A 20,765-nucleotide genomic window follows, 5' to 3' on the forward strand; every position below is an offset into this window, starting at 1 on the left:
TCCGGCGTGCTCTGGAGTGCCCCTTTCAGCGTCTGCCTTCTGCCTGGCTGTCGGTCCTTTGTGAGGGTCTCACAGTAACGGAGGGGAAACAAGCTTGTATTCATCCCCCTTCCTCAGCCGGTCAGCCTCTGCTTGGAACTGCAGACCCGTCCCTTCCTCTAGTTCATCGTCCCAGGGAAAGCGTGAGCTGCTGAGGGCAGGAGCAGCATTTTCTAGATACCAGGGCACCCTTCTTGACCCCCTGGCTCAAGTGGCCACAGGTCCTCTGCAACTGTGGGAAGCCACGAGGCTGCACGGGGGTGGGGGCTTCCTCCTCTGCCCAAGCAGAGAGAGCAGGCTTTCGTGAAAATCCTCTGCCTCCTGGGGCCTAGCAAGGCCCATCGCTTTGGCCCAGGAGGCCATATTCATGCCCTTCTATAATTGGCAGGAGCCCCCCTTTGCACCCCAAACGCCACTGTCCCTTCCTGACGAAGGCCTAAAATGTACTTGACATCCCTGGAAGAGTTGCTCAGCACCTATGCCTCTGGCTACCAGCTCACCCTACAACCCTGGGTGGGTTCTAGCCCTCCCCATCCATCTGGGAGACCCCCGAGCCAGGCATGGCCCCGGGAGGAGTCAGGTAGCATGGCCTGGGGCTCCACGGCTCAGGGTATGGGTGATGGGGGACCAGAAAGCCCCAATTTCTATGCAGATGGGAGGCCTCTCTGCCCTCCTCACACAGAGCCCCCAGAAGGTAGTCACGGGGTCTTGGGGCAATAATGGAAAAGGCAGCGGCCTCTGTAAGTTTCCCAAGGATCGGCTGGGGGGGGGGGGGGGGGGGGCGGGGCACCCAGAGCCAAGCTCAAAGCAGCTGCCCTTACTGTCTCATGTGGGGAGCCCCCCAAACAGGTGCTGCACAATCAACCCCCTGCGTCCCCCAGAGCTCAACACAGGCCAGGCCTCTGTCCCCTTTATCGGTTGGGAATTAGAGTAGCCCCAGGTGACTGGGAAGCTAATGGATCTGGCTGGAGGCCCAATGGCAGGCACAAGAGGGATGCAGCCCCTCTGGCCCCTCTGGCCCCTCTGGCAGCCTAGCTCTGCTTGAAGGTAGGAGCCAGTCTCTGCCCTGGCCTCTGGGCTGGTGGGGGCGGGGGGCCTTTCTGGAAATATCATCTACTTCCCACTCGTGTATTCATTCAGTAAATATTTATTGGGAGTCTACTAGGTGCCTGGCACTGTGTTAGATGTTGGGCATACAGGCGTGACCAAAACAGATAGATTGTCATGGAGCTGACATTCAAAGGAGGGATTTCAGCTCTCCGTGGCCAGCACCAAACCCAGGAGGGTCCTGTCCGTGTTGGCGGAGGAGTGGAGGCTGTTTCTAACCATAGACTGTCGGCACTAGAGGGCCCTGGTGTCTCAATTCTGTTCAGCAGACACTTCTGAGCCCATGTGTTCAGGCGCTGTGCTAGGTCTGGTTGCACAAGGACAGGTGAGACACAAATCCTCATTTTGCAGATAACGACAACTAGTATCTGTTGAGTGGTTATTTGGTGCCAGGCACTGTGCTGGGTGAGCTTATGTATATTGTCTCGTGAGGAAACTGCAGCCCCAGGAGGAACTTGCCCATCACTCACTGGTGTGGGCAGAGCCAAGCTGGACCCGGTTCCTAGGAGCTTGGAGTGCAGTCTGTCCCTTCTCCCACCCCCTAGCCCGAGGATCACCCAAGCTCAGCAGGCACAGCCTGGAGAAAGCCTGGGACAAGGCGGGGCACCTAAGGATTGGGCTGCTCACTTTCCATTTCAAGGGCATTGGCAAGGCCATTGCCTCGGAGGTGGTATAGCCCTTTCTTTGGCCCCTGAGATGTTGCTGATGGAGCGAGGCTGAGGGTTTGAGCCAGAGGTCTCCGTGTGGCCAGTGACGGCCCAGGGCTCAGTCTTGGTAGTGTCTATGCGGGCATGGGGCCCATGCTGAGTCTGCATGCTTTTGGTGGATGGTGGGTCTCTCGTGAACAAACCCAGAGGCGAGGCAGAGGAGAGGCTCCGCTAAGGGGAGTGTGGATGGTGTTCCGTGATCCACTCCCACCGCCAACAAAAGCGGCATCTGTGCAACTGGCTGGGAAATCACTGGGTCCCGAATATAGACTGACATTGTGTTTGGGGCCGAGGGCATAAGAAGCATGTCTTAGGCTTCTTCGGTTTCACTTGTGTCCCACGCTCTGCTGGGAACCCTCCATGGTTATCGTATTTGAGATGAAAGTGCTAATAATATCCTGGGGAAGGCAACCAACACCCATGAAATAAAGCAACCAGTGCAAGGCAGTGCTATTGAGAAGCAGCGCAGCATCGTGGCCAGGCTGGAAAAAAAAAAGGTGTGGTCATCAAAATATTGGGATATATTGGGATATAGGGAGATGTCACTATTTTATTGGGACCTGAGACCTAACATTTAAAGTTGTGTCCATCTCTTGACAATCTGAAAAGTGTGACCTCAAGAGGGCTGAGCAAACTGATGGCTAAGGGTAGAGGTGGGAACAGAGTGTGGGCCCTCAAAGGCCAAGCAGGTGAGCTGGATCTGATGAGGTAGGGACAAGGGAGCTGACTCAGGATTCCTAGTTGCTAGCAACAGAAGTCACCCTTAGTCCTCTTAAGTGGACAGGGATTTGGGGCCTTCACAGAATTGAGGGGCGGGGGTCAGTAGAGAACCAGACTTGGAACACAGGTGAGCACCAGGCATCCGGAGGGCCCAGAGCAGGAAGTCAGATCAGTCCTGGCCCTTTCTGGGTGGGAGGTTCTGATTGGCCAACCCGGGTCATGTGCCCCCTCCGTGACCAGCAGAGGACCCTGGGTAGGAGGAGCCCCATTTCAGCTCTCCCGATGGATGGTGAGGGGCTGCATCCCATCGGTACATCACACAGTGGGAGAGTCCCCGAAATCAGGAAGGGGGCTGGGATGTCCAAGTGCCAAAATTCCTACAAATGGTTACAACTATGGAAGATTCTGGAGGAGTTGCAAAATGGAAGTGATAATTAGAGAATGCCAATCTCACACAGGGGTTTGAGAGATGGGAGCACCAAGGAGACCAGTTGGAAGACTGCTGGGCACCTCAGGGGGCTGCGGGCACTGTGGGCTGGAGAGGAAGGAGCAGAGGTGAAGGCCTGTGTGGGGATTAACGTAGCCGAGGCCTCCGGGAATCCGAGTCTCAGAGGCTTAGCAAGGCGCTCACATGTGAACAGCTGTCAGAACTCTGGGGTCATGTGGCCCCAGGCAGACACACAAACTTCATCTCATTTGCCCAGTCTGGCCACCGAGAAGGATTTCAGGGCTCGGGCAGGACCCAGTGAGCCGTTAGCGATGCCTGCTGCAGAGACGGAAGCCTGGGGGTGGCATGTGGACCACGTATTTGTTATCTCTGTCCTTCCAGAACACCTTCACTTTTCAGAGGGAGAGATGCAGACCAGCAGGACAGAGACTTGTCCCCGGCCGCACAACCAGTGAGCAGCCGGGCTGACAGGAGCCCAGTGCCCTGCTCCTGGATCTCACCCCTCCCACTGGGACAGAGGTTTAGTGATGCTCCTAACTCCCAGGTGGGCTGGGCAGAAACAATAGCCCTGAATGGCTTTCCTTCATGCAGCAGGAGCCTATGTGGATGGGGGAGGGGGGAGTTTGCAGGAGGAGCTTCAGGCCAGAGGGTCCCTGTTTCTCTCCTCCTTCCCTGGGCCAGATGGCAAATGGAAGGAGGGATTCTTAGACTCCTGGCAGCAGCCTCTGTAAAACATGAGAAGGTCTGGTGGGGCCCCCAGTACGGCTGACCTGGGAATGGCTCCTGACCTTGACTGGGTTCTATTCCTCCTCAGGGTCATTCATACCTCCGTCCCTCCCCATTTGGGGTGGGTTTCCACAGGGGTTCTCTCTGTGGCAGGGTCTCTGGAAGGATGAGGCCTGCCTGGGGCCAAATACGGGGTGACACTGAAGAGCTTGTAGCCGAACCCCACAGGCCTCGTGTCCCTAGTGCTCCCACCTTCTAGGAGAGCTTGGCTCCGTGGCAGGGGAGGAGCAGGCCAATGCTAGTGTTGACAGCACAGAGACGGCGCAAGCACTCTCTTCCTTTCCTGCCTGAGGAGGCCGTGTGGTACCCGAGCTCTGAACCTGCACAAACTCTCTGTGGCTGCCATTGCCTGGTGGGGTGACCAGAGTCACACTTCCCTGGGCTATATTAAGATCATGTAAGTGCAAGTGCTTTGAGAAGTATCAAGGGCTGTGAGTTGGGGGCATGACCTCCTTCAGACCAGAAGGCTGGGACACAGGGGACCTGACCTTTGCCCAGAGCTTTGGGGAGAAGGACTACAGTGCCTATTTTACAATGGTTCTCCCATTTAATATCAACTTCCATCCAGAGGAGAGAGAGCAGAGAAGACTGTGAGCAGCTTAATTGGATGGTCTGGGATGCATGGGGCAGATCATGGAGGAGGGAATGTGATGATCAGGGTGGCACATCCAAAAACATCACCCATCTGGAAGCTTGAGGTTCCACCATTACATCACCCATCTCTTGGATTCAGCATTATCCATTACCCTGGGTCCTCCTGATGGTATCTTTCTATTTGCTTTATCTGTGGTTCCTGCCAATGAGTCTGTATTAGGTGTGCAATGATGTTCTTTAATTTCTCACCCCACCCTCCACGCCTACACTGGTTACCACTGAGTCAGGCAGCCACGGAGCCTGTCTTAAAATGCATGAGTATTGCAGGGGCTCCCACCAGAATAGGGAGCCTCTAGGGTAGTGGTTCCCAAACTCTGCTGCCCATTGGAATCACTGGGGGATCTTTAAAAAATACTGATGTCTGGCTCCCCCCTCCCAGACTTTATGATTAAATTGGTACAGGGTGCAATGTGGGCACTGGGATTTTCAAACTTCCCAGGTGATTCCAAAATGTAGCAAAGTTTGGGAATCGCTAGGGGGAGGGGCGAGTCTGGGTGAGAAAGGAGGAGGGAAGGGAGAATCTGCAAGAACAAGTTTAAGGGGCACGTGGAGTTGCCAGCCAGCCCCTTCTTAGGACCCCACTTCCCCCCTAATTTATCAAGTGTCTCACCCACATTCTGAAATCGGAGGCAGCGTAGCAGAGATGCCTCAGAGCCAGACAACGCCAAGTGCAAATGGCAGCTCCTCCCTTCCCAGCTGTGTCGCCTTCGGGAGGTCACCTCCCAGAGCTGTTTTCTCTTCCATAAGATGGGTTGATACCGGAGGGTTAAAATGATTTCATAAAACTATGTAAGGTTGTTACAAGAATTAAATAAAATCTATAATAATAAAAGCATAATATGCTAATTAGACCGACGTCCTCCTGGACGTCCTTCCAGACTACCTTCTGGACGAAGCTGGGGCTGCGGGGGCCGAGCCCCTTGCACAAATTTCGTGCATCAGGCCTCTAGTAATGTATACAAATTGCTTAGCACAAGGCCTGGTACTTTATAAGCACTTATCAAATGGTCTCTTACTACCACCCTTCTCTTTTTTAGTTATCATTAGAACTGCCATCCTGCGTCTTTCTGATAGCAGGTATGCCTTGCTTCATACAGTAAGAAGCGGTAGGGCATTAGTCCAGGGTCTGGGAATGGGAAGTCCAGAGAGGCCAGGGTCATGTTCAAGGTCATTCAGCCAGCCAGATGGGTGTGGAACTGGGCCTATGGGCCTAGAAACCTTACCTCCTGCTCAGCGTCTGTTCTTTCTGCCTTGCTAAGCTGATTCCCCAGGTAAGAAAGCATTTGGCTCCTGTGAACAAAATTCAGCTTTGCAGCATTGCAAGATTCTAGGAAGCTGCAGCTGCAATGCAGGTTGTTTTGAAAATCTCATCCTCAGTCAGTTCACTGGGTTCACATAAAGCCTGGACTGAGGCCCAGAGCACCCGCCGCTCCCCTGGGCAGGCTGCTGGGTAAGCCGAGATGCCCACCTTCCCCAGGGAGAGGGCCTGGCCTTGGCTGTACACACACACACACACACACACACACACACACACACACACACACACACAGACTGAAACCCGCTTTCAATTCGTTATATAATTTCATTCAATTTAAAGGATCTTATTCCCCGCCTCCAAACCATTCTTGGTAACAAGGGAGTAGTGAAGCCTGTATGAGCAAACACATTTATGTTCCACAAAAGCTTCTGAAACATATAAACCTGGTAGACTCCAGCTGCACCTTATTTTTTAAAACCTGCTTGACTGCCCGTCTAGGTGGCTTGGTGGTTGAGCATCAATCTATGAACCAGGAGGTCACAGTTCAATTCCTGGTCAGGGCATATGCAGGCTCAATCCCATGTGTGGGGCATGCAGGAGGCGGCCAGTCAATGATTTTCTACCATCATTGATGTTTTTATCTCTCTCTCTCCCTCTCCTTTCTTCTCTGATATCAATAAAAAAAATTTTTTTTTTAAATAAAAAAATAGCCGAAACTGGTTTGGCTCAGTGGATAGAGCGTCGGCCTGTGGACTCAAGGGTCCCAGGTTTGATTCCGGTCAAGGGCATGTACCTTGGTTGCAGGCACATCCCCAGTAGGTGGTGTGCAGGAGGCAGCTGATCGATGTTTCTCTCTCATCGATGTTTCTGACGCTCTATCCCTCTCTCTTCCTCTCTGTAAAAAAATCAATAAAATATATTTAAAAAATAAAAATTAAAAAATTAAAAAATAAAACCTGCTTGACCAAAACCAGAGAGGAATATTTTTCAATCAAAGCTATAGGGTGTGTGTGTGTGTGTGTGTGTGTGTGTGTGTGTGTGTGTGTGTGTGTGTTTAAATAAATAACATTTATCTTTTTAATAAAAGTTTTAAATGTTCATTGTGGAAAAGTGAAAACCACTAATATCCACCTAGCCCGAGATGGCCACTATGAACAAGTTGATGTGTTTTCTTACAGACTGTGTTTTTTAATAGGTAGAGATTGTTTTATGTATTTAACTTGGTTTTGACTGTTTCACTAAACATTATATCTTGAACAAGTCCCATGTCATTAAACATACTTTGAAAATATGATTTTAAATGCACTTATAATATTCCATTATATTGGTGTACTGCCACTCATTTTGGTGATGCCCCATTGTTGGACATTTAAAAGACTGTTCCCTATGATAAATAAGACAGCAGTGGATGTCTTAATTTTTAAAAATATATTTTTATTGATTTCAGAGAGGAAGGGAGAGGGAGAAAGAGATAGAAACATTTATGATGATAGAGAATCATTGATTGGCTGCCTCCTGCACACCCCCTACTGGGGATTGGGCTGGCTTGTGCCCTTGACTGGAATCGAACCTGGGACCCTTCAGAACAAGCTTCCTTTAGAACACCTGGTGCATGCATTTTACTTGTTTGCTCTTTAATTTCCTGTCTAGCAGAGTGATAATTATACAGAGTTCATAAAGTCTGACAGTGACAAGGCCCACAGCACCACACGTGATGTGCGGGAGTCGGCTTGTACTGGCCTGTGAGAGCCTGCTGTTACATTTTCAGGAGTTTTGCAAGTTGGTTGTTAAACACAGCTATTACTAAAAATTAAATTATGCAGACTTCCAATTAAATAAATTATATTAAAAACAGAGGTACTAAATATTAAAGTCATTACTTTCTAATTATTGTACTAGTTTGTGCTCTTGAGGTTATTTATGTCTATCACACTCTGGTAGTCTGGGATTCCACACACAACGGCAGATTCAACCAAACGTAGATCTAAAATATGGGGGGGAAGTTACGTTGTTGCTGGCCTGTACTATGTAATTAGGCCTATTATGGTTGCATCTGTACTGAACATGTACAGACTTTTCCTTGCCTTTATACCCTAAACAATACAGTATGACGGTTATTTACATAGTATTTACATTGTACTAGGTATTATAAGTAACATAGAGATGATTTAAAGTATACGGGAGAGCCCTAACTGGTTTGGCTCAGTGGATAGAGCGTCGGCCGGTGGAGTGAAGGGTCCCAGGTTCAATTCCGGTCAAGGGCATGTACCTTGGTTGCGGGCACATCCCCAGTAGAGGATGTGCAGGAGGCAGCTGATCGATGTTTCTCTCTCATCCATGTTTCTAACTCTCTATCCCTCTCCCTTCTTCTCTGTAAAAAAATCAATAAAATATATTAAAATAAATAAATAAAGTATACGGGAGAATGTGCGTAAATTATAAGGCACTTGAGCATCTGTGGATCTGTGGATTTTGGTATCCTCAGGGATCCTGGCCCCAATTCCCTGAGGATACCGAGGGATGACTGTATCTAATGGTAGAAATATTATGTAACGGGTCTACTGTGATTCTCCTCTAACTCTGCTTTTGGTGATACCCTCCCGGCAACTTGAAGTCAGCCACGATGGGATATTTACACCACTCACATGGGCAGATGCTCAAAACCAGGGCCTTTTCCCCACAGGAGAACCAGTTGTTGAACATTTACTGGCACATCATGGCCTCTACCCTCCATTCCTGTCCCACTTTGCTACATCCCTCATTTCCCACTCCTTAAAGTGGCTACTTGCATTGCTTTTAGCTGTTTCTTTTTGCACTTATCCCCATATTTCTTAATTACCTGCTTCTACTGCCATGTTTTGATTTTTAAAATCTTAGACCTTGTCTATTGACTTCCTATTATGGATGACAGGGATCTGGCTCTCTTCCAGCTCTATCTCCCCTCTTACCACACACACACACACACACACACACACACACACACACACACACACACACACTTCCCCTACCTCTGTCCTCCCAGCACATTAAAGCACAACTCTTGTTTAAATAAATATTTGGAATTTCCATTATTACAACTATGTAAATACTATATATAAATCATGCATTATGATTGTGTTAGCTTTCTTATATACAACTTCTTTTTTCATGGAGTTAATAATAGTATTTTTAATTTGCTTGATTTCTCTATAGAACACTGGTTTTCAAACTTTTCTTCTTACCAATGGGACTTGTCTTTCTAACAACATTTTATGCGAAACCCTACTATATACCACAGGAAAAACCAGAGCTGCCTAGTTTGAAAGCCTGCCCTTACGGCTGCCACGTAGAGCCACGTTGGTTGTGTGCTGCAAAACTCGAGGGTCACCATTCACATAAGCAACAGTGTGCTTAAGGCGTGATCATTATTATTACCCACCGCATTGGGGGATGCATCCATTGTAGAGAGAGAGGTCCACCTAGACTTATACATGACATCGGGATTATTCTGTTTCAAAAAGACTCACTCCCTTCCCAGCGCAGGGCTCTGACCTCTCCCCATACTGAATAGGTCCCAGGGATGTTGCTTCGCCGGCCCCTCTGTGCGTCACCCACAGGCTGCGGGCCAGAGCTGCTGTTAGCTGATGGCCACCTATTGACTGATCCCGTGCCCCTCCGATTTGCCTGGGCCGGGCTGGGTGCCAAAAGCTTAATGCAATCAGCGTTGCTCGGGGATCATTCCGACGCAGCCTTTGGGGTCCAATGTCAGGAACGGCTCAGTCCGAGAGTGCGTGAGCTGTGGGAGCTGACAGTGCAGGGCTGTCCGCCCATGGACCTCGGAGCTGGAGGAGGGGAGCCGGCCAATGACGAGCATTGGGCTTCACAGAGCTCAGCTTTGAGGACCCCCCTAGGTAGGCGCCTGCATTTCAGGTTCAGCTGGGAAACCTTGGGCTTGTTGCTTAACCCTTCTGGGCCTTCACTTCCTCATGCCTAGCTCGTAGGCTTGTCATAAAAGTAAAAGAGGATAAGGTGTAACTCTAATAAATCCCAGGGCCTCGTGTGGTCCAGTCTCTGCTTACAGTCTCATTTAAAGAAACAGTGTCCAACAGTCTGAAAGAAATTGGAAAACATGTTCCAGTTTTGAATTGCATCCCTCATGCCAAAGGGGATTCCATTCTTAACTGATACCCACTCTCTCTGAATCTCTAATGTTCCCACTGTGTACAGCTTCAGTAAAGTTTGCTGGAGGACAACCTCTGAGGCGTTTTTCCTCTCTCACTCCTCCTCATTCCTCACCCTCCATCCCACGGCCATTTCCTCTTAGGGCTCTCTTTTCTCTGCCCATCCTGCCACTGCTGTGTCACACACAAAAAAATCAAAGGATTTGGAAATGAGCTGATAGAGATGCATGCATGACGTGGGTGGGGAGGTTATGGCAGGACAGCATTCTGCAGTCACGCTTGCGCCATCATGCTGGTGAAGTACAGGGCACGCATAGCAGGGCCGTGGCAGAAACTGGTTCTGTTCCTCATTTTTCAGTCCAGGAACCTAAAGGAGGGTGAGGTATCACCTACCTAAGGTGCCTCTGACTGCCTAACACCATTAGCAAATGAGCAGTGCTTCAAAGAACTCTATTTCCTCCAAACCCCAAAAAACTAGTATTAAATGGGTGGAGCCTGGCTTGATGTGACTCAGCAGTTAAGCATCGACCCAGGAACCAAGAGGTCACTAGTTCGATTCCAGGTTAGGGCACATGCCCAGGTTGCAGACTTGATCCCCAGTTGAAGGTGCACGAGGCAGCTGATCGATGATGTTTCTCTCGCATCGATGTTTCTATCTCTCTATCCCTCTCACGTCTTCTCTCTCTAAAACTCAATAAAAAAAACATTTTTTAAAAAAGGTGAAGACACAGCTTCTGCCTACAATTTTCCTTCCTTTCCCTGTCAACCTTATAGCCTCTGAGCATGGACCTACCCTTCCAGTATCCCCCACCCCCACATCCCTGGTTCCATTTTTTGTGGACTCTATTCCCTTCACAGAATGTCTCTCAGATCATGAATTGAGCACTTACTATGTGCCAGGCTTATTAAAAGCTGGAGATTTGGAGACACAGACCCTGTCCTCAGTTGCTTATACACGGAAACAGACTGCAACTCCATGTGATGATGCTGTCACGGAGGGAAGCCCCGAATGCTGTGAGCGTACAGAGGAGGAGCTCTTAACCCACGGAGATGAGGGAAGACTTCCTGGAGGAGGTGTCATCTAGCCTGTCCAATAACAATAGCTGTCAGATATTGAACAGTCTTTATAATGCTAATCTACACATTAAAAACCTTGCTAAGCACATTTGCTCATTTAATCTTCACAACAATGCTAAGAGGTAGGCATTGCTATCCTCATTTCAGAAATGAAGAAACCAAGGCTAAGAGAAATTCACTGACTTTCCCCAGGCTGCATAGCTGCCCGGTGGCAGAGCTGCGATTCAGACGCAGGCGTGTGTGACTCCAAAGACTATTACTGTGTACAGGTGTTTAAGACGCCCCCCGAACAAGCCTGCCTCATCACCGTTCAGGTCTCAGGCAGAATCAGTTACTTAAATGACAGTGTTTAGGTGAACACAGGCTCCTGGAACAGCAGGAGAGTCTCCTCCTGACCCAAACCGGGCTGTAGCACCTCCCCTGGGGGCAGTGGGGAGTGCGGGCACTGGGGAGAGTGCATACATCCAAGTGTCTAGGTGTATGCCCTGCCAGGGCAGCAGCCTTTGATCATTCATCTTAACTTCAAATGTTTTTACTTGAGGAAGAGGCACCTTTTGCTAATTTGCACAAAGGTGGCGTATGGACCAGTCGTGTCCACCCCACCCCCATTACATGCAGTGTTGGGGAGGACACAGCCACAGAGCAATTTGGCCCAGCCTGATGCAGAAACTCAAAGACAAATAAGACATTTTGTTTTTATTTATTTACTAGAGGCCCGGTGCATGAAATTCGTGCACCAGGTTGGGGGGTTGTCCCTCAGCCCAGCCTGCACCCTCTCCAATCTGGGACCCCTCGAGGGATGTCCGACTGCCCATTTAGGCCCTATCCCTATCACTCCCCTGCCAGCCTGATTGATGCCTAAATGCTCCCCTGCCAGCCTGTTTGCCCCTAACTGCCCTCCCCTGCAGGTCTGGTCACCCCTAACTGCCCTCCCCTGCAGGCCTGGTCACCCCTAACTGCCCTCCCCTGCAGGCTTGATTGCCCCCAACTGCCCTCCCTTGCAGGCCTGGTCCCTCCCAGGTGCCCTCCCCTGCTGGCCTGATCACCCACAACTGCCCTCCCTTGCAGGTCTGGTCCCTCCCAACTGCCCTCCCCTGCTGGCCATCTGTGGTGGCCATCTTGTGTCCACATGGGGGCAGGATCTTTGACCATATGGAGGCAGCCATTTTGTGTGTTGGAATGATGGTCAATCTGCATATTATTCTTTTATTAGATAGGATAGAGGCCTGGTGCATGGGTGGGGGCTGGCTGGTTTGCCCTGAAGGGTGTCCCGGATTAGGGCGGGGGTTCCCTTGGGGTGTGGGGTGGCCTGGGCGAGGGGCCTGTGGTGGTTTGCAGGCCGGCCACACCCCCTGGTGACCCAAGAGGAGGCCCTGATATCTGGGGTTTATTTATCTTCTACAATTGAAACTTTGTAGCCTGGAGTGGAGCCAAGCCTCCTGCTCCCTCTGTGGTGGCAACCATTTCTGTTGGGATTCATTTATCTTCTATAATTGAAACTTTGTAGCCTTAAGTGGAGGCCAAGCCAGGCCAGGGTGTGCAGAAAGCTTGGCTTCCTCCATCGCTGGGGAAACCCAAGCCTTCCCTCCTGTTCTCTCTGTGACCGCAGCCATCTTGGTTGGGTTAATTTGCATACTCACTCCTGATTGGCTGGTGGGTGTAGCAGAGGTCAAAGTTGGGGGAGGAGGTCAGCTGGCACAGTACCTGGTCAATTTGCATATTACTCTTTTATTAGATAGGATTTTTAATGAATTTGACTATTTTTTAAAAATAATTCTTTATTGTTGAAAGTATTACATATGTCCCTTTTTTTCCCCATTGACCCCTTCCAGCCTACCCCCACCCACCACCCTAGGCCCTCACTGCTCCATTGTCTGTGTCCATGGGCCATGCATGAATAAGACGTTTTAGAAGCCAGAGTAAAGGCTCTCTGTTCAGGGCCATCAAACTAATCTCCTTCTCTCTCTCTTCTTGGCAGACAGGCAGGATTGAACCCAACTACCCCAAGGTCTGTGGTCACCAGGGAAACGTGCTGGACATCAAGTGGAACCCCTTCATTGAGAACATCATTGCCTCATGTTCAGAGGACACATCGGTGAGCAGGAGGGGTGCCCCGAGGAAGGTGGGCCCACGGGGCTCTCCGTGCTTCGTCCTGACGACCTTCCTTCTTAAACTCTCCTCCTTCTTCCTTCTTTGCTCTTCTGACCCAAGATGGGGAGGGGAGTTAGGAAAAGGACTCAGGGAGCGAATCCATAGACTCTTTGGCAGATCTTATGCCATTAGAGTGATTTCATTTGGAGGGGTTGATTTTATAGGTGAGAATTAGAACAAGATTAAATATGTGAGTCGGCACCTGTCTGTGGTCTCCTAAGGAGAAAGGCAGTAGGGGGAACGTGGACAGAGAAGAAGGGGAAAGGTGAGGAAATGGATGAGGCATGAGGAAAAGAGCCCTTTTTTGCAGGCTGGGCATGGCAAATGCACCATCTGGCTTTGTCCCCTGGGAGCCATGGCGTTAGGGAAGGACACTGGCCTGAGAATTGTCATCACTTGTCCAAGGACCCACATGGTGGCCGGAATTTGAATTTCATGTCCCACCACTTAATTGGAAGAGAGAATAAATAGGAGAAGGGAAATGAGGAGAAGGGAGCAGGGGGAGATGGAGGGAAGAGGAAAAGAGAACAGGTAAGAGAGATGGGGGTGGGAGGAAGACAGGGACAGAAAGAATTTGGAGAGGAGAGATAAAGAATCCAGGGAGAGTAAAACTTGAAGTTGTTTTCTGGCCAGCCTTCCCCTGAGCTCTGCTGATTTTCACAGGGTGAGGTAGCGTCAGGTGTTGGCAATAGCCTTCACATTTCTGTAGAGGGTCCCTATGTCTAGTCTTACATGGCCTTGAACATTGTCAATGCACCCGCTTAGAAGCAAGCGGGGATTTCAGAGCATCAGTTCCCAAGTGAAGGAAGATCAGCCTTTCAGTCGAGTCACAAGCATCTACCTGGTGCTCACTGGCATATCCTGATCCTGGGTACAGGTCATAGGCTCCCAGGATACTGGAACTAGAAAGGACATCAAAGCTCATGTCTCCAGACTGGACTGTGAGCTCCTGAGAACAAAGGTTCTGAATTCCAAGCATCTAGCATAAAGCCTGCTACCTAGTACATGCTTAATAGGTATTGGATGGCATGGATGATTGGACGGATGGCTAGATGGATGGCTAGGTGGGTGGATAGATGAATGGATGGATAATTACACTGATGGATAAAGACATGACTGAATGGATGGATAATGGATAGATAGATGAATGGAAGGAAGGATGATTGGATGAAGGTGAATGGAAAGATAATTGTGTGAGTGAATAAATATAGCCCAACTAATCAGTTATCCAAAGAAAGGGAGTCACAGTAAAATAGTCTCCATTGGTAAATAAAGTTGGGGGAGGAGGTCAGCTGGCACAGTACCTAGTAAATGAGAGTAGTGGGGAGGGGGCTAGGAGAGTGGAATGGGCTTGACCAACTCCTGAAGGTCAAAGCCCTACGTCAACCCAAGAGGGTTTCTGAGAGCAGCAGCAACAGCAGCAAGAGCAGGGAGCAGGTGAGCAGAGGATCAAGAATTGGTGGTGACACAGGCCATGAGGTTCGGTTACTTTCTTCCGCTAAATGGGGACAGTGCCCAGGGGTCAGAGCACAGGCAGGCCAGAGGATGGACACACGATGATGGAGCCCAGGAAGAACGAGGTCATTGGTTGCTTCTGGGGCTGGAAGGGAGGCAGCTGGAGCTGGTGGGGGCTGGAGAGGTCAGTGGTCAGTGCGGGTAAGGCCTGGGCTCAGTGGGAGAGAGGGTAGGTGGAGGCACTGCCCATCCTTCTCTTGTGGGCCCAGGAAGCCCGAGCAACCACAGCTGGCTCCATCGCTGCTCACTAAGGTATTGAGTGACTGTCACCAGCCATCAGGGAGCAAATGTCCCTGAAACTCAGGGCTGCCTTATACCGATCTCCTCCACCCAGTCGGGGCTGGACACTTTAAGACAGTGAGCCCTCACAGCCACCCTGCGAGCCAGGCACTGCCACCCCCAAACTAAGGGTTGGGGGCAGGTCACACAACCAGGAAGTCGAGGAGGGCTTGTGGTCCTAAGCCCTTCCTGCTCTACGAGGTCTCATCATGACATGAGCCCACGGAGTTTGTGGGAAGCCTCAGGGCCCTCCCAGTGTCTCGTGTCCCTCCAGGGAGCCAGCTGGGACAGAGAAGAGCAGTGTCCGGCTTGCTGTGGGGAGGGACAGGTTAGGCCAGGGCTCTTGGGGTCACGGGCTGTCCTGGCTCCACCGCAGGTGGAGACGTCTGCCTGAGTCAGGGTAAGGGTGGCAGGGATTCTGGTGCTGATGGCCCTGCCCAGTTCTAGCTCAGCACCTTATTTCACCTGAGAGTTGGGCACCACATGCTAAAGGACCGCAGCTAATAAACCAGACATCCATGCCGTGTGGTCAAGAAAAGCACAGGGCCCCAGCCCAGGCCACACAGGCCACACGCTCCCTTCAGCCTCACACACATGACGGAAGGACCGCGGTGTGCCCGCCTGCTCCTAGGTGCTGGCTTCAGAGCAAGCTTGGCCATGGACTCAGACTGAACTGGGATGGAATCTCAGCTTCACCGTGTAGCAGCTGGGTGACCAGGCCGTGCTGTTTACCTTCTCGGAGCCTCAGTTGTGCTCATCTTTATAACAGTACTAACGATACCCTGTGGCAGTTGCTATGAGGATGAAAGCAGGTCTGTGCCTAGCACTGTGCCTGCCAATCTCGGTCCTGCCCAGGAAACTCCACGAGCAGAGGGGCAGCATCACACCCACTCACTGAGATGCAATGCAGAATGAAGTCGCTGTAGCCACGAAGGTCAAACAGGGCTGGGTGTCCAGGGAGGAGAGAGGGGTTAATTCTGACCACGGTGCAGGCAGGGCAGAGGGGGTTAGGGAGAGCTGGACTCTGGGGAAGGAGGACTTTGAAGGCAGAGAAAGGGTTTAAGGATGTCCAAGAAGAGCAGAGGCACAGACCTGGAGGGAGTGTGCCTTAGGCAGCGTAGGCCAGTGTGACAACATACCACAGAGTGAGTGGCTTATACACGACAGGAAGTTATTGCTCACAGCTCTGGAGGCTGGAAAGCCAGAGGTCAGGGTGCCAGCGTGCTCAGGTGCCGCACTGTGTCCTCACACCACAGAAGGGGCTCGGGAGCTCTCTAGAGTCTCTTTCATAGGCACGAATCCAGTTCACCAGGGCTCCACCCTCATGACCTAATCCCCTCCCAAAGGCCTCCCTTCCTCATAGCATCACCTTCAGGGGTTAGGATTTCAACATATGGATTTTGGGGCAACACGAGCCTTCAGACCATAGCAGAATGCATACGGAGTGTTTGGGAAATGGAGGTGTCTGGTGTGGCTGGAGCGCTGGGGAGCTGGCCAGGGAGGGGAGCGGGTAGGAGAGGGACGCAGAGGGAGGCTGGGCGCAGAGAGCAGCCTGGGATGCCAGGGGAGCAGCTGCCCTTTGAAGTGAGGCCTGTGCATCTGAACCTAAGCCGGGGCACCAGGTGTGCGGTGTGTGGCTGACGCCGGGTGCCCTGGGAGGGCCCCGGGAGGGGGATTAGTGGGGCTGAAGGGTCAGAACCAGCTTTGTGAAGGAGGGGCCCCAGGCCAGCTGGACAAGTGCTGGAATGTGGCTCCACAGAGAAGGGGAGCACCAGGGGAGCGTGTGAAGAGAAGGGACACCCAGCAGGGGGCGGGGGGGGGCGGCACAGGGAGGGCGGGGCTGGCCCAGGCTGCTGATCCAGAGAGAAGGAGGTTAAGTCTCCAGACAGAGGAGCTAAGCTCTTGCTCAGGTTGCTGGTCTGGGCAGCAGCTCGGCGCCCTGCTTTGTCCCACGGGCCTCTGCCCCTTCCCAGCCTCAGGGCCAAGGATCTTGGCCCGGAGCCCACAGGCCCTGAGGTGGAGGCCCAGGTCACACAAGGGGTCTGTGTCTCAGCTCTCCTGACTCCCCGCCCCCAGCTGTAGCTTCACAGGTGAGGAAACTGAGGCTCAGATCCATCAGACGCTCAACATTTCCCTCTCGGCCTTCTCTCTGTGCACAGCCCACCGGCAGCTTGGCCAGGTCCCGGGAGGGGCATGCACAGGCAGTAGAGCCCACAGCTCCCTGCTGGGTGAGGAGCCTGCGGGTCCGCCAGGGCTGTTCTGGCAGACCCCAGGGCATTGGAACTAGAAAGGACATCAGCCTCCCTCCACATCCCTCCCTGCGTGTCCCTCTGCGCCTCTTGGGCAGGTCTCTGAGACACCCTCCCTCAACCTCTCCGCCCAAAGGGTCACGTTCACTACACGGCAGAAACAGCCAGAACCGGGGTTAAGAGGCCAGTCAGCAGAGCTGCCGCGTGCCCGGCACTGTCTACACGCGGGCCCGGTGGGGAAGCAGCCTGCAGGTCCTGCCCATGGCTTTTGCCTGTGCGCCCACGCCCACCCTCCATCGCCTCTCCTTGTCTCAGAACATTCCGAGGACACTGTGGGATCTAGCGAGCCTCCACCCCCTCCCAGCTCCTTTCCCATGTCCCCCCATCCCTTGAAAAATCTCCAGTGACAGTGACACCCACCCGCCATGTCCCTCGGGATCAGCCTTCCCTCCCCCAGCCTCCCTCCACCAGAGTCTAACCCACCCCTCCCGGGATCCAGGGGAATATACCCCGGCCCATTCCCAAGGGCTCCTGTCCTGAGGGAGGGTGGGGGCCGTCACTCTCCTGGCATCTGGCAGAATCCAGTTCTTGCTGCTGCTGGGTGATGTCACCTATTGTTGAAGGGCTGTGCTTTTTATAGCTTCTGCGCAGCTAGGGAGGGCGCTGGCAGGCGCAGGGAAGGGCGCTCTGGGTTTCCGAGCCGCCTGCTCTCAGCACTTCTCCAGCAGCCGCAGCGGGAGAGGTTTCTGACATCTCAAGGAGAGGAGAGCGCAGTCTCAGGAGAGTGACGGAGGAGGGAGGGAGGCAGGCTCGTCTCCTGGGTGGGCCAAGTCAGCATCTTCCCTTCGCCTTCCATTTCTTTGCCCCTCCATCCAGCGGCTGTCCTCGCCACCCCCTCCCGTCCCACCCCCTCCCCAGAGATGACACCCCTCCCAGGGGAGCTAGGGGTGGGCTGGGGCAGGATGTCAGCTCTGCTGGAAGCACTCGAAAGCCACCCACCACCCTCCCCCCACACACACACTTGAGAAGCACACCTCTTGGAGCTGGGAGGGAGCACCACCCTCCTAGCGATGGGAGGACAGTAGCCCCAGGAGGCCTCAGCAATGCCCTGGGCAGCTGCAGAGAAACGGGCAGTGTGGCTCGTGTGCTGAGCAGCCAGGCTCAGGAGGCCAGTCTAGGTTCAAATCCTGGCTCTGCCACTTTCTACATGTGTGACCTTGGCCCAGTTCCTTTACCTTTCTGGGTATCCGTTGCCTTGCTGTAAATTGGGGACCATATTGGGCTCATCATGAGAACGGAATGAATATAAAAGTGGTTCATGGCTACTAAGAACTCCATAAACGTAAACTGCTACTGCCTTAGCCTTAGTGGGGACCAAAGAGTTTAAATGACTTGCGCCAGTGAGGGGTGGACAGAGGGCTGGGAGTCAGACACTCAGTACGTGTTCTTTCTACTACATCTCACTCCGCTCAGTGAGCCCCCAAATAGGCCTTGTGTCACTGGTTTCCAAAAAGGACTAAGCTGAATGCTGAGCTTCAAAATCCAGGAAAGAAATCCACCCCCACCCCCACCCCCCACCAGGCCCTGCTTCCAAACCAGGAGGAAAGGGGTGAGTTCTCATCCATCCTGCTCACCCCCAGCCGGAGTAAGGACTAGCCGCTCACCCGGGTCAGGGGATTCATTGCTGAACCTGCGGATGGCCTCTGCGCTGTCTCAGGTTCTCCCAGTGATTCATTCATTCTACAGGTGAGTCTCAGGTGCCTATTATATGTCAGACCCTGTTCCTCACCCTGGGGATAGAGCGGTGATGAAAGACCCCACCCTGTATGGAGGAGGTGACCATCCAGTGGGAAGCCCCGCTGGTTATCTGTGCCCCAAGGAGGGTGATTTCTAGATACTTGGGGCCAGGGAGCTGTACTTTTTTCCTGGAATAGATGAGCAGAAGGACAGACCATGCCCTACCCAGGCTGTCAGATTCCAGCCGGGCGAGCAGGAAGGGACTTGGCAAGGGCAGGGGTGCAGAAGAGAGGGACAGGGTAGTTTGCCTGATTCCAAGCCTGAGTTTGAATCCCAGCTCCTCCCTTCCTAGCTGTGCAACCCCAGGCAAGTGTCCTAAACTCTCTGTGCTTCGTTTCCTTATCTGTGCAAGAATAATCATTAATTTAAAAAATAAATAAAACAATAATAATTTGTAGCATGGATCCATCTATGTGTCCAGCTCCACATTTACATGTCCTTTAATCCTCTAGCAGCCGCCTCACGGGACTTGCAGCAGTAGATGCTCAGTCATGCTTTCTTCTGGGCCCTCAGGTGGCCTCTCGCACCTCCCCGGGTTTGAGGTGACTTGTTTCTCACTTTGGGAAACAGTTAGGTGGTCAGAAGATATCAACATGAACGTAGACTGAGATTCTACCTCTTGTTTAGGAGAGTGGTGAGAAGCTCAGTTTCTAGTAGGAAACAGAATAATTGGCAAGAAATGGAGAGGTGGGAGCTCCCGGAGCCTCCTGGCTCTGGGCGAGACCCTCCTCGTCGCTCTCTTCTTGCTGCAGAAGACATGCGAGTTGCTGTGATCTGGGCCCCAGGCACTGCCTCTGTGGAGTGGTTGGAAATCCTAAGGCCGGTAATGGTGTGATGTAGTATAGCTAAACTGGATGCTTCCCGGGGGCGGACACCATAATGTACAATGTTTCTCCCCACACTGTTCCACACAGAGTGTGCGTGTGTGTGTGTGTGTGTGTGTGTGTGTGTGTGTAATTAAATTCTGCCCTGGCAGGTGTGGCTTAGTTTGTTGAGCATTGTCCCATTCACAGGGGTGGGGGTGGGTGTCGCCGGTTTGATTTCCAGTCAGGGCACATGCCAAGTTTGTGGGTTCCATCCCCGGTCCCGGTGCGTATAAAAGGCAGCCCATTGATGTTTCTCTCACACATCGATGTTTCTCTTGCTCCCTCTCCCTTCCTCTCTCTCTAAAAATCAATAAAAATAAAACTTACTAAAAAATAAAAAGGAAATCCTAAGTCGTTGGAATCTGTATCTGTGTCTTCTCCCAGCTACTTAGGGCCACTGTGAGCGTCAGCGCCTCCCGAGCTCCTCTGCCACAGACACGGGCAATACGACTGTCTCTGCCGTGTAACAAGCAGATCCCCTAAACCAGTGGTCAGCAAACTCATTAGTCAACAGAGCCAAATATCAACAGTACAATGATTGAAATTTCTTTTGAGAGCCAAATTTTTTTAAGCTTAAACTTCTTCTAATGCCACTTCTTCAAAATAGACTTGCCCAGGCCGTGGTATTTTGTGGAAGATCCACACTCAAGGGGCCAAAGAGCCACATGTGGCTCGTGAGCCGCGGTTTGCTGACCACTGACCTAAATGGAACATCCTTTCCTTTAGGAACAATGTCGACAGAGCCCCCGAGCAGACCCTCACGAGACCCTGGCCCTAAGCCACCTGCAACCATGACCCTCAATGTGTCAAAACCTGAGAGAGTCCCAACCAGACACCTTCATAATCACATAATAATTTCAAAGAGGAGATGTATGCTGCATTCTGTAAAATAGACAAACTTTATACCATATACATCGACTACACAGGGGAGACAAAGTGCGCATGGAAAATA

At 51.8% G+C, this 20,765-nt stretch overlaps 1 protein-coding gene across 1 annotated transcript in view; it reads left to right on the forward strand.

The window, feature by feature from the left end:
* CORO2B (coronin 2B) overlaps positions 1–20,765 on the forward strand; it is a 129,500-nt gene that overhangs the window by 90,847 nt on the left and 17,888 nt on the right. The window contains exon 3 of the mRNA XM_079769659.1: positions 12,935–13,051. Within this exon, the coding sequence (XP_079625785.1) occupies positions 12,935–13,051 (117 nt within the window). The remainder of the gene's footprint in view (positions 1–12,934; positions 13,052–20,765) is intronic.

The sequence above is a fragment of the Cnephaeus nilssonii genome (genome assembly GCF_951640355.1).
Source record: "Cnephaeus nilssonii genome assembly, chromosome: 4".
NCBI classification, from domain to species: domain Eukaryota; kingdom Metazoa; phylum Chordata; class Mammalia; order Chiroptera; family Vespertilionidae; genus Cnephaeus; species Cnephaeus nilssonii.